Source organism: Solanum verrucosum, unplaced genomic scaffold (genome assembly GCF_900185275.1).
Source record: "Solanum verrucosum unplaced genomic scaffold, falcon-dt-bn FXZP01000234.1, whole genome shotgun sequence".
Classification (NCBI taxonomy): domain Eukaryota; kingdom Viridiplantae; phylum Streptophyta; class Magnoliopsida; order Solanales; family Solanaceae; genus Solanum; species Solanum verrucosum.
In genome coordinates this window covers 1,389,785-1,406,483 of record NW_026020440.1, presented here as the reverse complement: position 1 = coordinate 1,406,483, position 16,699 = coordinate 1,389,785, and the positions used below count along the sequence as shown (strand labels likewise).

The 16,699-nt window shown below is 31.4% G+C and overlaps 2 protein-coding genes and 1 non-coding gene across 3 annotated transcripts; 1 reads left to right on the top strand and 2 right to left on the bottom strand.

Annotated features, from left to right (window-relative positions):
- Positions 1-7,893: 7,893 nt before the first annotated feature.
- LOC125808328 (U5 spliceosomal RNA) lies at positions 7,894-8,010 on the bottom strand. The gene has a single exon (XR_007441722.1). It is a non-coding gene; the product is annotated as a U5 spliceosomal RNA (small nuclear RNA).
- A 2,186-nt stretch (positions 8,011-10,196) lies between these two features.
- LOC125808258 (uncharacterized) lies at positions 10,197-14,090 on the top strand. The gene is made up of 4 exons (XM_049487974.1): positions 10,197-10,488; positions 12,071-12,102; positions 13,358-13,555; positions 13,643-14,090. Exons 1-4 carry the CDS (start codon positions 10,242-10,244, stop codon positions 13,940-13,942), a joined length of 777 nt encoding a protein of 258 aa, XP_049343931.1. The 5' UTR covers positions 10,197-10,241; the 3' UTR covers positions 13,943-14,090.
- A 51-nt stretch (positions 14,091-14,141) lies between these two features.
- LOC125808260 (translocator protein homolog) lies at positions 14,142-15,018 on the bottom strand. Its single transcript, XM_049487975.1, has one exon. The coding sequence runs from the start codon at positions 14,887-14,889 to the stop codon at positions 14,278-14,280; it is 612 nt and encodes a 203-aa protein (XP_049343932.1). The 5' UTR covers positions 14,890-15,018; the 3' UTR covers positions 14,142-14,277.
- Positions 15,019-16,699: the final 1,681 nt, after the last annotated feature.

Here is a 16,699-nt window from a genome sequence, read left to right as displayed (position 1 = left end):
CTCTCATTGTTATAATAGAGGACTTTATTAAATGCCTGAATATAATCCCAATAGGTAAAGTTTATCATGACTTTGTTCAGACTGAATTGTCTTTCAGTCATTGAGAAAATACCCCAATCTTCAATATGAATGAAGTGTTTTATAATAATTTTAGAGAAGTTATAAACATTCTCACTTGTATTATATCCTGAAAAGTGTTGAAATTCAACACCTGTGCTTATCAGCAGAGTCTCATAATATTTTTGAGTTTTGCATGACTCACCCGGGAAATAAAACCCATTAACTAAATATCTCTAGAATATCTTCCAAAGTTCTTCTTTTCTCTGTATGTCAGAGTTTTCTAAGAGAAATATCATTTCTCTTTTTTCTACCTTTTCATATGTTTTGATATCATCAACTTCTTCTTTGGCGATTGAAGCAAAAGAATCACCTTGTTTTTGAGTTAGAAACTCCTGTAGTTTAGCATATAATGGATCACTTTCTGGATTATCTTCCAGATGTATTGATGAGGAAGCTTTTTCTTGTGCTCTAGAGTTTAAGTTATATAAACTCATTCCTCCCTTTTGTATAATTGGAGTACTAGATGATGAAGATCCGTATGATGATCTTGATGAACTTGGGGATGATCTTTCCCTTCCGCGAGTATAACTGCCTTTTCCCCTAGCCTTGGTTATCCAAGGAGGATCCATCCTTCAAACATAGCAATTAGTTTTAATCATTCAAGAGGTTATATTTTTAATCATTCAAGAGGTTATAAACTTCATTACAATAAAATCTTTCATAAAGCTCTTGTTCAATCATGTCATTATTGACGATATCTATCACCATTCCGTCTATAATTTTCCATAATATAAGTTCCTTTAAATCTCTATTAAGAGGAACTGTCTTCAAAATCGTAACCAAATCTTTATCAGGAAAGAGGTCAAGAAAACCCATCAGAAGAAAGATATTCTCTTGATAAGAAGTCTGGAAGGGAATTATCACTTCCCTTTTAATAATGAATTTCGAAATCAAAAGGGGATAATTGTGTCTGTCATCTATCAAAAATTAACTTAGACGCATCATGTTTAAAATCTTTATCAAACATATACTTGACTGACTGAGCATCAGTTTCTATCAATAATTTTTTATTATATAAATCATCTTGAAATTTTAAAACGCACTTAACGATAGTTAACATTTCATGAGCTACCGTTGCATATTTTTTCTGAGCATCGCTTTATTTTCCTGAATGAAACCGAATAAGATATTCATTTTTATCATGCGGATTAATTTGTTTCAATATACCTTCATAACCAATATTAGACGCATCCGTCTCTACAATCTTTGGTCAAGCAGGATTAGCAAGGGTTAAACAAGGTAAAAATTTAACTCTTTCTTTAATAGTCCTTACAAGATCTGTAAGACTATTAGTCCAAGGCTTCTTATGATCCTTTTTTAGCCTGTCATATAACGGAGCTAAATCTCGAAACAAATTCTTGTAGAATGGGGAAATGTAGTTTAAATTTCCCAGAAACTGCTGTAATTGCGTCTTATCTGTAATAGTTATCAGGGAATTTCGATGCGAATTCAATAGATCGCTGAATAGGAGTCATTTTTCCTTGACAAATCAAATGACCCAAAAATCTAACTTCTGTTTGAAAAAGACTCATTTTAGGTTTAAATATGACCAAACCATTTTGAATAACTATTTTCTTAAAAATGTCTAAATGCTTAATATGCATTTCAAGAGTCTTTGAGTATACCAAAACATCATCAATATAAACTATGATGAAATCCAAATATGGATTAAAAATATCATTCATTATCTTTTGAAATTCTGAGGGAGCATTTTTTAACCCAAAAGGCATTACATTCCATTCGTACTGTCAAAACGAAACATTAAATGCCGTTCTAAATGAATGGTCTCTAAATATTTGGTTTTGTCAATATCCAGATTTTAAATCAAATTTTGAAAAGATATTAGCATTATATAATCTGGTTAATAAATCTCTTTTATTTGGAATAGGATATCTAATCAATTTTAAAAATTTATTCAAGGTTTATAATTTTTAACTAACCTGGGAACACCTCGTTTTTTTTCTGTTGCATAATTAACATAAAAAACAGTACACGACCATGGTGATTTGGAAGACTTTATCAAACCCTTTTGTAATAAATTATCAATTTCCTTTTTGCAGAATTCAACCAATTCGGTATTCACCTGACAAGGACGTGATTTGGTAGGGATATTTTCCTCAGAGAAATCATCTTCATATGGAAGAGTTACAATATGCTTTTTTCGATTCCAAAAGGCACTAGGATGATCAACACAAATATCAATGGCCATTTTTTCAGAAATGAGTTTAATCTTTTCCTGTACTTTAGCAGATTTTAAAGTATCGAATATATTCATACTAAATATCTCAAACTGTAAATAATCAACATGCTTTTGTTTCATTTCAATTAGAGCATTAATATCTCTAGAAATAGGCTCGGTGATAAAAGTATAACTAATATCTTGATTTTTATAAGTAGCAGAAAATTCTTTAGCATTTATATTAGTAAAAGGATAAATTGCATTTATAAAAGGAGTTCCTAGAATAATAGGAGGGTATAACTGATTTTTTACTAAGAAAAAGAAGTGAGGAATACAAACTTTATTCTGGCAAATACGAGTATTAGATAATTTATACTTTATATCTAAAGCATGACCAGATGCAGATTTAACCATATGAGTTGTTTTTTCAAAAAATTTAGTAGGTACAAGACCTTTTTGAATGCAACTCACATCAGCGCCACTATCAATCATAACAGTGTTAGTTATAGAAAAAGTATTATCAATTAATTTAGTACATTTAACATACCATTTATGAGCTGTAACAATTTGCATCATTCCTAAAAACATATTTTGTTTCGGATCAATATTCAAAGTGTTGGCAAGAGTATTTTCTTCAGCAGTAGATTCATCAGTCTTATTTTTTCCTTTGCTATTAGCAGACTCAATTTGAGTAAGACGGTAATCATAAATAATATGATTTTATTTAAGAAATTTAATTTCTTCTTTCAAATGTTCAATTTCTCCTTTTAAATCATCAAAAGAGGTATCACGAATAACCATGGCTTGTTTAGAAGAGAGTCCAAATTAGACTCATTAGACAAATATAAATGTTCAAATTAGACTTAACCCAATATATTTATTTTGATTGAACTCATGGTCCATATTATTTACTTGACTCCCTTCTTGTTCTATTCACTGAACTACTCTTCTTCATCATCGATATCATCAGAGTATACTCTGATGGTATCAGTTAGTAATTGAGCAATTTCCTCTTTGATGTCACGAGAATATATATACACTCTAATGATATCAAAGACTAATTGAGTAGTGTTTTCACTGAAACACTGTTTCTTCTTCTTCATATACTCTAATGGTATCAAGGAGTAAATTAGTAGTGTTTTCATTGAATCACTACACACTTCTTCCTCTTTGATACCATGAGTGTATATATATTTCCTCAGTCCAACAATAGTTGTTCACTATACTAAAAATAATTGTTCAATGATACTTATCTAGTTTAGAAAATCAAGATACAATTTAGCTTTTGTATCTATTTTACCTTTGCTATTAAATAATATTAATCATTTAACACATTTTTCAAAACATTAAATTTAATAAAGTCAAAGGATACAATAGTAATATTACCCCTATTATTTATTATTTCTTAAGGAATATGCCAAGTCAATAATAAAAAACTATTATTGGATATAGGAAGTACTTTGATGGTATTAAAAGGTAAACGCGCAATAGTAGTTAAAAATAAAGGGTATGAAAGTAAGGAGGATAGTTACTTGTAAATAATTTCTTTTTTAGGTACAAATGTTCTTTTCCCTTTAAAATATTACTTACTCTCTTCGTTTAAAAAAGAATGACCTACTTTTTTTTTGGTCTATTTAAATAAAAATGTCCCTTTTTTGACAATTCTTTAAATTCAACTTTCCACGCGACACGTTTAAGACCACGAGACCAAATTTTTTTTTGATGCAATTGACATAACTTTAATTAAAACTATAAAATTTTAAAGTCTTCTTTATTTTCTTTAAATCATTTTTTTAAAACAAAAGGAGTATTATTCTTTAACCCTTTTAATTATTATCAGTCACGCCATAATGCATGTCACTTTTTCAGTAAGTAGGTTATTCTCACGTGATTAGCTAGCTGTTCCAAAATCTCGACAGAATCACGTATATAACCTGTTTATTTTAATTTTTTGTTTATCAATTGAAATATTTAAATTTAATAGGATCGGATCCCGGGTTTTAATTTTTATACTACTAACATGGGTTGTGGTGCACTGGTGGGAGTGTTTCACCACCATAGGTTTCGCGTTCGAGCCCTGGATATGGAGAAAATCTTGTTGGGAGAGTCACCCCCGAATGGGCCCTGCAAAGCGCGATCCGAATTTAGTCGGAGCTCCAATGTGGGCTCCAAACACCGAGTGGGAAACCAAAAAAAAAAAAAACTTTATATTAGTATTCATTTTAGTTTCTCTAGATTTATAGCCCATCCGACTTATTAAAAATAGTTGTCCTAAATTATTTGTTAATTTATTAAAAAAGTAATTATTGTTTTTTATCATTTTATTCTTAAAATTAATTCTTTTTGAAAATATAAATAGCTGTAAATTCCAAAAAAAAATCTTAAGGAGTAAATTAGTAAAGACATCATTTTTTTATATATAATTTCTTAAGAGAGTATGTATAAAGAAAAAACAGACAACTAATATAGAACAGAGGGATTAATTGATTTCGTTTGCTCTACATTCTTAATCAAAGATTTCGGATTCGAATCTCTTTGAATATCCAGAGTCACCTTTGGTAGAGAGTATTTGAAGTGAATTTGGATTTAATGAGACTCTAATGCTTCTGAAGCGTTTTACTCTTTAATGCATGACTTTTTCGTGTGAATTTAGATTAGTTAAACCCTAATATAATTTTGAACATGAGATGGTATACATATATACTCTCTTATTTTATATTATTTAATCCTTAAAGTTTTAAAAAAAATATTATTTACCTATAGATTTTAGTAAATCAAAGATACAATTCTTATTATTAAATGACTGCATAAAGTATTAACAATTAAATTAAAGTTTTCAAAATATAATTAATTTAACAATATACCTATGAAAAAAAATATTATTTTAAAAGGAATGTCAGGTTAAAATGGATCATCATCAAAGTTATATAATAATAAATTAAAGAAGAGGGATCATCAAAGTTATATAATAATAAATTAAAGAAGAGGGAATACTATATATCACCTGCTTCTGTACTCTACTGATTGATGAGAAAATTGAACAATGGGTAGAATATAATTCCGTGGCACGGTGATCGAGGTTGGTGTATGTCTCACCATCTCCTTAATTTTTTAATTGAAACTTTTCGTTTTTCGATAGTCAAATAATTTATGTTTGATCGGAAATTTGTGTATGAAATTTTTAAATTTTTTGAAATGAAATTTATATATTTATAAACTACGTAAAAAATACTATAAGTTATAATAATTGGCAATTCAAAATATTTAAAAATATATGAAAAATTTATGGACAAAGATAGATTTATTTGAATCTCAAAATTTAAAAAGTGACACCTAAAATGGAACGGAAGGAGTATTTGAATTATGTCCTACTGGAGAGTTATGGGCTCATTTTGATCATTTCCAACTTTTCTTTGCTCATAGGATAGCGATAAGGTTATCTCTTTCTTTGTCTGTCTTGTACACTTTCCAGTTTTTTAGTTATGTCGATTAGGTTAAAATATCATCATCATTGGTGGGGCCAAAACGCATAAGGGTGAAAGGGGTAAAAAAAAAAAGGTACATTAAATTCTCGTTATGTGTGAAATATGAGGACAAATCAAATCATAAGTATCTATTAAATGCAATCTTATTTTGTATTTTTGCAAGAGGTTATTTTCATGATTTGAAATGTGACATCTGATTACGTGATAACAACTTTATTAGTTATCATAACGGCACAAGGGGACAATTCTTTAATGTGTTGATAGGTATAAGGATGCAGGGGGTTCAATTCTTTAATTTTGTTGATAGTTAAAAATAGAGGCGGATTTAGGATTTTTCCAGAAAAATGTATTAAGTGGGAATTTATCCGAACATGGAAACACCAAGAAAAATATATTAAGTGAGAGTTGATTCTTAATTCTCAAGGCTAAAAACTCAACATTTAACCATGTGAACTAGACTTCTTATAGTACGAGTGCCAGAATATAATAATATACAAATTTTAGAAAATATATACATAAAATATCTAGTTTTATGAAGAGACCACGGGTTCTGATGCTCTATTTTTTACCTATGCTCTATTTAATTTTGTTGATAGTTAAAAATAGAGGCCAATGTAGGATTTTTCCAGAGAAATGTATTAAGTGGGAATTGATCCAAACATGGATGCACCAAGAAAAATGTATTAAGTGAGAATTGATTCTTAATTCTCAAGGTTAAAAGCTCAACATTTAATCATGTGAACTAGATTTCTTATAGTACGAGTGCCAGATTATAATAATATACAAATTTTAGAAAATATATACATAAAATAGCTAGTTTTATGAAGAGACCACGGATTCTGATGCCCTATTTTTTACCTTTAGATTCACCACTGGTTAAAAACAATTAGGGTTCAATTCTTTAGTTGGGTTGATAATAGAGCAAAAATAATTAGATTTTTCACATGTATATAAGTTTCTAGTTCTCTTATTTGAATTTTTAATAACGCCATTCGTTTGATTATTACTAATTAGTAACACTAATTTAAAATTGGGGTTATTGACATACTAATTTAATTTTGGTAGTTGTGTTGAATTATGCACATGCACCTAACTCCTAAGTTAGCAAGATTCAAGAAATATTTTTTCGTGCAAAAACTCTTATTTTACTTCAATTGTCGCTGGCAGGTCAAGATACATAAGGGTAAAATAAAATAGTTTAGAGTACTAAACTCTCGTTATATGTGAAATTTGAGGAAAAGTCTATTATATGCGATTTTATCTTACATTTCTGCAAAAAGTTATTTTCACGATTCAAACTCTTAATTTCTAATCACAATGATAACTTTATAAATTACAACGATGCATGGTTTCAATTTTTTAATCATGTTGATAGGTATAAGGGTGTAGAGGGTCAATTAAATTTTGTTGATAGGTTCAACTATGAAGGTTTGTGTACCTATCAAGGCAAATATTAAAAAGATTTACATGTATATAAGTTTTGAAATTGTCTTATTTAAGTTTCTAATAACGCAATTCGTTGGGTTATTAATAACACTAACTTAAAATTAGTTATCAGATTGAATTATTTACCTGTCACTTTAGCAAACATTTAGCCTATATTAGGTGCTACAACTATAGTTTAAGAAAATTGTAATTCGCAGCTATAGTTTTCCCAATTCTTGCTATTCGCCTAATTTTTTTTATAATTTCGCTTGATTTGTATAAATGTTGAAATTATATAATTCGATTTCTGATTGTATATAAAAAGAATCGAACTACCTACTCATTATTCGGAGGTGAATCATAGAACACCAAAGGCAATATTTATCGAATTTGAAAAGAGTCAAAAGAAATGGTTTGAGCCTCAGAATTTTTTATTTATATGCTTATCCTAGCTAAATTGTATACAATTTATGAAAAATTATAATAATCAAAACTATAATGTGATAGAACCTTTCTATTATTATGTTAGTGGTTTCTAAAATTTACTCAATACTCTTTCTTACACTAGAAAGTGGTAAGAGTAGTTCAACATAATATGCAGGAAAACAGTAATTTAACCACATTTAGAGGGGGCTAAACTTACTTTTAGAAACAACCCAGAAAATTTTGGTATTAGTATTGTGGGATTCTCAATTAAGAATATCCCTCCAAAAATTGGCATATGCCACTAATTGCAGCGCGCACACGGTATTCTTTAGTAAAAGGCGAAAGAATAGTTCGCTATGTGCTCACTGCGTGGCTGCGTGATTTTTCCTTATTCAGCACGAGCCTCTTATATACTGCTTCTAGCTGTTCGTTTACTCACTTACATTACGATGTGGTACTTTTATCAACCACACTTGCATTTATGAAATTCCAGTATATGGGCTTTGTGCCTTTGTTGGACCCAATACTTTCAAGTTTGGGAGGGCCTCTTTCTGTATAAGTCCACCTTTTGATTGTAATGTAGACGCTTCTATAATGCTTAGAAAAACAGGTTAAATGTGTTTGGTATGAAAAATAAGTTGTTCCCAGCAAATGTCATCTTGAAAAACAAGTAAAATTGATTACTTTAGTGGTCGGTAATTAAGCAAGAAAATATTATCCAAAAGAGCATTTATATGTTATTTAGCAAAATACGATAGAGGTTGAATGGGTTGGTGTTTGGGGGGTGGGGGATGATTAAGGGGTGGGAGTTGGGGGATTGAATGGGCGGGGAGGAGACGATAAATTTGGAATAACACTTGTGTAACTAGTTTTTTCTGCTTTCATTAGAGAAGTCACTTTTCTCATTTTTAAAGAACTTATTTTTCTAGAGAACATATTTTCAAATATTTTGACCAACCAAACATAAGAAAATTGGATATCATTTTTGAAAAATATTTTCCTCCATACTAAACATAAGAAGATTGTAAATTATCTCTTGATTTTTCAAACTTAACAAGTAAAAGTGGACATCTACATTTAGGACAATGGACTAAGGCCTCATTTGTTTTCACTAAGATGAAAATGTCGGAATATTAATATACTTATTTGAATAATTAAGATAATGTATATAGATTTGAATACTGAATAATTAAGACTATTTATTTTTCAACATGTCGCTCCGAGCCTACACCTTAGACATGACCGAGACTCAATGTCATTGCTGCTCTGAGCGTACCCATAACGTGGCATTAGACATGAGCATACATCAAAACATAAGTGCAGTTTAAAAGCATTCAAAAAGACAAGACTTGTAAAAGAAAACACATGTATAACACATAAGTCGTAGAATTGAAATTGTTAAAAAAGGACATGGAGGTTCAATTTGAAACATAACTATGTATCTCTCTATGAAGTCTCTAAACATAACTGAGAAGTATTTATTAGGACAAGGCCCCTAGTATACCTTAAATACATAAATATAAAGTACTAGAAATATGTAGACTGTCTTAGGAAATAGAGAGGGGTCCCCAATAGCAAATAATATGGGACCTAGTGAGCGATCTGATCACGTGTTTGTGTATCTGAGTTTGCATCAATAAAAAGATGCAACACTCTCTATAAAAGGGACGTAAGTACGTATTAAATAGTATTGTATGTAAAATGGTGGAATGAAACATATCGGTACATACCAGATCAATAAAAGCATATATCATAGTCATAACATATGGAGATTAAGAGATAAGGTCGTTAACACTGCCTTAATGGTACATCTTTTTATCATATTTGTTTATCATAATGAGAGTCTAACAGTATAATCGACATAAAATACTATGTGAGTGCATGAAGTTTGATCTCGACCCAATCAACTAAGATATCTCATACCTTGTTGGGTGTGAGACATATGTGTACATATCATGTGGATCCATAAGTATAACTATCCCTTACCAGGGACATACCCCCCCCCCCCCCCCCCCCCCCGCCAAATCAATGGTATAATCCTTAACATAGCGTTGGCAAATGTAGTTTTATACGTTCATCATTTAGATTCATGCCCTCTCGATTAACTATTTAACTCTCTTTAGCTCATGTGTTCACGGATTACCCAAAAAACTCATATTCATGACTTTCAAGAAACATAGTTCATATCATCATATCATATCATAAAATTATATTTATGTATCACAATTTTACATTTCATAAAAGACATTTATCATATCATAATATTATAATTAAAGAACATAAGATAGCATCATAAGATTTACATTTAGGTAATTTGATAAATCATAATTCTAGGATTCATAGCATAAGAATTTTCAGAAAGTTATTAAGAAATTATAAAACTTAGTTTTCAAAATAGAAACAGTTACTTTCATATTTATTCATAACTTCCACATAAAATACCTCTTAATTATGTTAAAACATTGTTCAGGCCCATAAGTATTACTTAAGATCTATTCAAATAAAATACTTAATTATTTAAATTTTATAATATAGATATTAAATAAACAAACAGCAAACTGCAAGGTAAAATTGAACTGTAAAGAGCCGCAGATTTTAACAACAATATGGATGAGCTGCAGACGATTCTAACAGAAGCATTTGGCGATTCATCAAACAGCGAAGGCGAAGAAGAAGAACAATTTCTCCATGTTCATTCTGCTGAGAATAAGGTTAATGGAAAAGCCCTAACCGGGTCAGTGTTTGGAGAAACTCATAACTGGGAAAGAATCAGTGAAATTGATGGCCTTTGGCTGTGCAAAGACTTTTTATCTCCTGATCAACAATCAAAGTTGTTATCATCAATCCAACAAGGTAATAGCCCTCCCTGTGTTGCTCATATTCATTCTGTTTTTAAGCGGCGGATTTTGTGGTTCATTTTTTCGGCTCAAACTATGAATCTATATGAAATTAAGTAAAATGTATGTATAATTAGATAGCAGTCGTTCTGAATCCATTGTTATAGTTCATGAGTTATCTCTGGTTCTCCACCCATTGGCATACAAAGACCTAGAATTTTTAATAATTCATTTACTACTCTTCTAGACTAGTGTGCGGGCCTTACATATACACAGGGCGGAGCAACAAGGCGGTTACGGGTTCTGAGAAACCAAGTAGCTTTAGCCTAGACCCTGTATTTGTGTTTGTATGGGGAAAAATTGGACTTAATAAATGAGCGAAATCACGTCGCTACAGGTGGTAAGATCAAATACGAAGGAACATCTATGGGTGATTGGTGAGGCTCTCCCCGGTATGTCGGAGGAAGCCTCGAACATTAACCTGGTTGGGACCGACTGGACACCCAAAAGATGCCTCACAATCAGCTTCAAGCGAGAAGTTAGAACATACGCATGTGCTATGAAATAGTCTTTTCAGTATCCAAGAGTGCTATCGTTTCACATTGAGGTGACGATTCAGTTTTTTGGCCTATAAAGTAGGTTTTGCGGGGATAGAAGGCATAGTTTCTTACAAAACCCCAAGAAGCTTTAGTTATTTGATAATTCTCCCCCATTTTAGCATCTCCATGAAAGAGGACTTAGAACCTCTCCCACTTGCACATTCCATTTCCCATTTTGGAAGTTATTTACTTGTAAAAAATCACGACTTTGACGTTTTAGTAATAAGGGAAATGAACTTGATTGGCCTTGACTCACTTGCCTTTGACCCTTTTTTACAAATTCAATTATTAGATTGAATGCCGGTTCAACTTCCATGTTGGAGATCTCAAGTTCGAAACCCCTTGCCAGCGAAAGCAAAGGGGTTTGCCTTCTGGGTCAAGCTCGCACCGGGCTTGCATAGTGCGAGTTATCTCTCATGTGTGGTTTGCGAGCTATCGCATAGGATCAATTGTTTTACCTTGTGCGCACTCAAAGGATAGCGGTGTGGATTTCCCCTGTCATCAGAAAAAAAAAAAAAAAAAGATTGAATGCCGGTTTTCCGGAAAACAGTGTTCAAAAGTCCACTTAATATGTATAAATAATTTATTCAGAACCCAACAAACTCGTCTTTTCTAGAATCGAGAACCCACACACTCAAAATTCTAGCCCTGCCTCTAAATTTACTTATACGCAAACACATATACACACACATTTTAAAGATTCTTTGAACTATATATAATATATCCATGCATGTTAAAGAATTTTTCAACTATATGTATATAAAGTTTCAGCATAATAATGTAGTGAATTGCCTTTTGTTTCAATTATAGCTCAATTCTTTTGAGAGAAAACAGTTTAAGCAGTCATCAGGGAGCTCCTTATCACGGGTTTCCCTGTAAATTTACTGTTGTGCATGTCTTATCAGTGAGATTTCAATGGTTCTTATGGCGAAGGATTAAGACAAATGTATTTGATCAGGCAGAGCTCTCATATTTGCTTCTTGATTGTTGTGGCTGCAGAAGGATGGTTTGCTGAATCTTCAAGCAATCAGGTTTTGTTTGATCCTCAAACCTTCAGAGTATTCTTGTATAATTCACTTATTCCCTTTAACTTGTTATTTCTTATTCCCTTATATATCAACTTGAAAATTGTACATTCATTAAGTGGGATCAATAATCTTTTGTGTGTCATTTGGCTGAAGGATATATTGCCTAACTATCACTATATGTTAAATCTTTAGTTTTCATACTTATGCCCTTGAGCTGTGTAGAAAATGTATATATGTTTCATTTGAAATAAGATGATTGTTGTAGCATGTAGGAGTAATTTTTATGTCAAAATGTGAACTTTTCTATTTACTGGCACTAAATCTTGAAGAATACTATGACTACCACTTGAGGCAAAAGATGTACTTGTGACACTTCTCTCTGAATATCGTGAATGGAATAATCTTGATGTTTTTCATATCTCTCTGAATATCGTGAATGGAATAATCTTGATGTTTTTCATTTATTTGAATGCCGTTTATAATTGTACATTAATATTCATTCTGGGGAGACTTGTCAAAACAAGGACTTGAATTCTAAGGGGTTGTTCACTTGTTTGGTATGAGGGATAAGGGATGACATGCGTTTGATTAGGGGTATTAGTTAGTCTCAGAATTATTTATCCCACCATTTATACTGCTATGATGAGATAAGTTATCACATTATATGGTGGGATAACTAATTTCATGAGATAACTTTGTCTATCCCATCCCCTACCAAATAATCCCTAAGAGATTTTTGATAAATAAATATATATTAGCCAAAAGTGCTGGATGCTGAAGAATTTATTTTTTAAAAAAAGAGATTCTGGAAGTACAAATCATCACCATGGTGATTCGTAGGCTATTTCGACGGTGTGCATCAAACCAAATATCCTTCTTTCATAATTCAAAAACTTTAGACTCTCCATTCTCCTTGTAGTAGTTCTTCAAAGTAATCTCATTATCTTTTAATCAAAGACAATATTCTTACCCTATAGTTGTTAAATAGCCTTGGAATGAGCATACTGCAAAGCATATCTGTCATGTACTTGAACAATGGAAAGGTTCATCCTGCAGTTCTCTAAGAAAGACAGCAGGGCCGTAGGTTCTGTTTAACATTTTCTTTTCCTTTGTTTAAGTGACTAGTTTAGCATTTTTGTAAACCAACTACAAATTTTTGAATTTCTCATAAATCATAATTAGATCATCCTGTTTGACTCTTTTAACTTGTAGTTTGTTGATCAATGCACTTGATCACATGTATTTTCTTCTCTTGCAGGCTATGAGATTTGGTGACCTACCAGGATGGGCGGTTGAGCTCTCCAGGTCTATCCATGAGGTGATTCTTTTCGGTAGTTATGCTGCAGAGTTGGAAAACTGTGAAAAGGGCAAGGAAGCATGTATCTTTCCACAAGATCTGTTATGGAGAGAACCTCTATTTGATCAACTTATAGCTAACATGTATCAACCAGGTGAGGTGCGACTTTATCCTTTCACAGAACTGTTTTTTCAGCGTTAAAAACTGTTTTTAGTGGTGATGAATTATTGCATTGCTTTATAACAGGGCATCTGTCCACATGTTGATCTAATGAGGTTTGAGGATGGAATAGCTATCGTTTCTCTAGAGTCATCCTGCGTGATGCATTTTTCTCGAGTCGGAAATGAAACATGCAGCCAAGATCCACCACACAAAACGCCTGTGCTTTTGACACCGGGATGTCTTATTTTGATGTGGGGAGAAGCACGCTACCTTTGGAAACACGAAATAAATCGAAAACCTGGGTCCCAAATATGGGAAGGCCAAGAGATTGATCAGAAGAAGAGGATATCAGTGACACTGAGGAAACTCGGTCGCACTGACTAGCAATTTTGCTGCTGCAACACATTTGCTCATCAGTAATTTCTTGCTAAAGTATCCTTTTCTAGGGCTTAAGCAAGAGCCGAGGCTTATATTATTCGTGTTGCTTGAAGGATTGAAGCACACGCGTCAACACATTTTTACAGATTTTACTCAACATATCCACTATAAGTTGTTGCTTCATTTGCTTTGTTGTATAACCATATAATAGAAGAGGTAAAAGCGATTTCATTAGAACATGAAATATAGAACACTAATACATGTAAATTTACAGTACATAAGCCTCACAAGCCAAAACAAAACAAAACAAGTGCATATGTCAACTATATATTTATTTCTTCCTAGTGGTACACAAGCTTAAGATTTGCTAGACTCAAAAGCACAGCCCATCCAAAACAAGGTTTAATCAAATCCCCAGCAATAGGATTCACATTTTTAAAAGCCCTAAAACAAGCAATCAACACTCCAAACAAAGCCATACATAACACCAACCCAATTCTAGTAGCACCTGCTTTAAACACAACTGGATTCCAAGCCAAACTCAACCCTAATTGGCTTAAATACAAAAGCATAGCCATAGGTTGACGATGAAACCCACCTTCAGCCCAAACAAGCCAAGCAGAAAGACCCATAAGAAGAGAAGAACCCAAACAGGCTAAATGTAAAGCCCATAAACGTGGGAACCAGAAAGGCTTCTCCATTGAAACGTACTGGTAACTTGATCCGAAAAGAGAAATGTCTATAAGGGTTAATAAAAGTGGAATCGTTAAAGCGATTGTTAATGATTTGAGTCCTCGTTTGGCTATCTGTTTTCTTGTTGATTTGTTGATGTTTTTGTTCGTTTTTGAATCGTTATCGTGAGCAGATTTTGTGTGTTGCTCTGTTTGTTGAGGTTCGTTTTGTTGTGATTTTGTAGTAATTCTGTGTTTTAGCTCATCTTGTTGAGAAGCCATGATCTCCGATTAGAGCTTGTCTCTTTTTTTTTTCTTCTTTTAGAAAAGTGAAGAGTTTTGAGTGCAAACGGTAGAAGGAAGTAGATTCGAGAAGAAGAAGGGTCAGGAGGAATTTCAGGTGATGGAATGATTTTGAAACAAGACGGATCCGCTATTTATATCCATACTCTTATTTTTCATACTCCTACCTCTCTAATTATTTGTCTATTTTTTTTTAGTTCCTAATTACTTATTCATTTTAACAAATTAAGAAAGAACAAAATATTTTTACCTATTATTTCCTCTATTAATTACTTTCAAAAATGTAAAATTTCTTGAAAATCTTAAGTTTTCAATTCATCCACTTCATAATTAATATGGGTAAAAGGGCAATCTCACTATATCAATTATTTTCTTAATAGGTGTGTCAATTTTAAAGTGGACAAGTAATTAGGGACAGAGAAAGTATATGCAATTTTATATATCCCTTTGTACCTAATTACCATATCTATTAAGAAAACAATAATTGACATAGTGAATTTATCATTTTATCCATATTAATTATGAAGTGGATGAATTAAAAACTTAAGATTTTCAAGAAGTTCTACCTTTTTCAAAGTAATTCATTGAGAGTATAATAGGTGAAAAAAATTGTTCTCTCTTAATTTGTCAAAATAAACAAGTAATTAGAGATAACTAAAAAGAAAATATGAACAAATAATTAGGGGTAGAGGGAGTAGTAGTTTAATTTTTTTTATAATATAAAGTTTGATCACCCACGCAAGTTGTGTGACAGATGGGTTGCTCGTTTCTTAATCAGATGTCTCGAATTTAAATTTTGGATATGAAAAAATACTCCAAATAAATTCTATGTGATACAAATTTAAAATAATCTAACTCTAATATTAATATTGAACACCTGATGAAAAATAAAAAAACATATATATTCTCCTAAATGAACTTTATGCAACACAAATTCAAACTGATTAGATTTCAATATAAATATTCAAACTCTAAACGGTTCTATGGTACACAAATTTATTTTGCTTTAGTGGAAACTATTTCATACTCATGGCTTGAAATACATGACCTACTAATCACATAGGATTATTAGATTTAAAATTTATTTGAATAATAAAAATCCCACTAAATTAATTATGTCTTGTGAGTATTATACTCCTAAATTCGTTGTGCTGGATGAATTAGTATTTTTTTCATTTCTTACTTATCTCAAGTAATTATCACAATTATTTTTTCACAAGTCTAACGAGAATATTTTTACTTTTAAAATAATAACAATTCTAATTTCAATAATTGACAAACATACTCAATAATTCAAATATGAAATGTCAAAAAATATAGGCAAGCTATTCATCAATGTTATTCCCTCCGTTAAAAAAGACGGATCTCCTTACCTTTTTATTTTGTTTAAAAAAGAATGATCTTTTTTTTTTTGGTAACATTTTACTTTCAGTTTTTCACGTAACATGTTTAAGATCACAAAATTAAAGGACAATTTTATACATTTGACATAACTTTAATTTAGGATCATAAAATTTAAAAGTCTTTATTTTTTTTTAAAATTCCGTATTAAATTAAATTAAATCATTCTTTTTTAAATAGAGAATGAAATAGAGAGTAATAATTATGATGTGATAAGAACGCACTTGTTACATGTAAGTTCGATCCCTTGTAGGCGTGAAATATGTGTAAGCAAAGATGAAGACTAGTATAAGAAAATTGACATATGGCAGAAAGAGGTTATGAAGAGTGGAAAGGAGTAGTACACGTGGGGCAGAAGTCACTGCCAACACTGATAGCTGCTGTTATT

What these genes read in the sequence shown, in the direction of transcription:
- LOC125808258 (XM_049487974.1), top strand. Translation starts at nt 10,242, where the DNA reads ATGGATGAGCTGCAGACGATTCTAACAGAAGCATTTGGCGATTCATCA. An exon ending in GTTATCATCAATCCAACAAG is followed by an intron (nt 10,489 to 12,070) that starts GTAATAGCCCTC and finishes TTGTGGCTGCAG; the next exon opens with AAGGATGGTTTGCTGAATCT. An exon ending in ACATGTATCAACCAGGTGAG is followed by an intron (nt 13,556 to 13,642) that starts GTGCGACTTTAT and finishes GCTTTATAACAG; the next exon opens with GGCATCTGTCCACATGTTGA.
- LOC125808260 (XM_049487975.1), bottom strand. Translation starts at nt 14,889, where the DNA reads ATGGCTTCTCAACAAGATGAGCTAAAACACAGAATTACTACAAAATCA.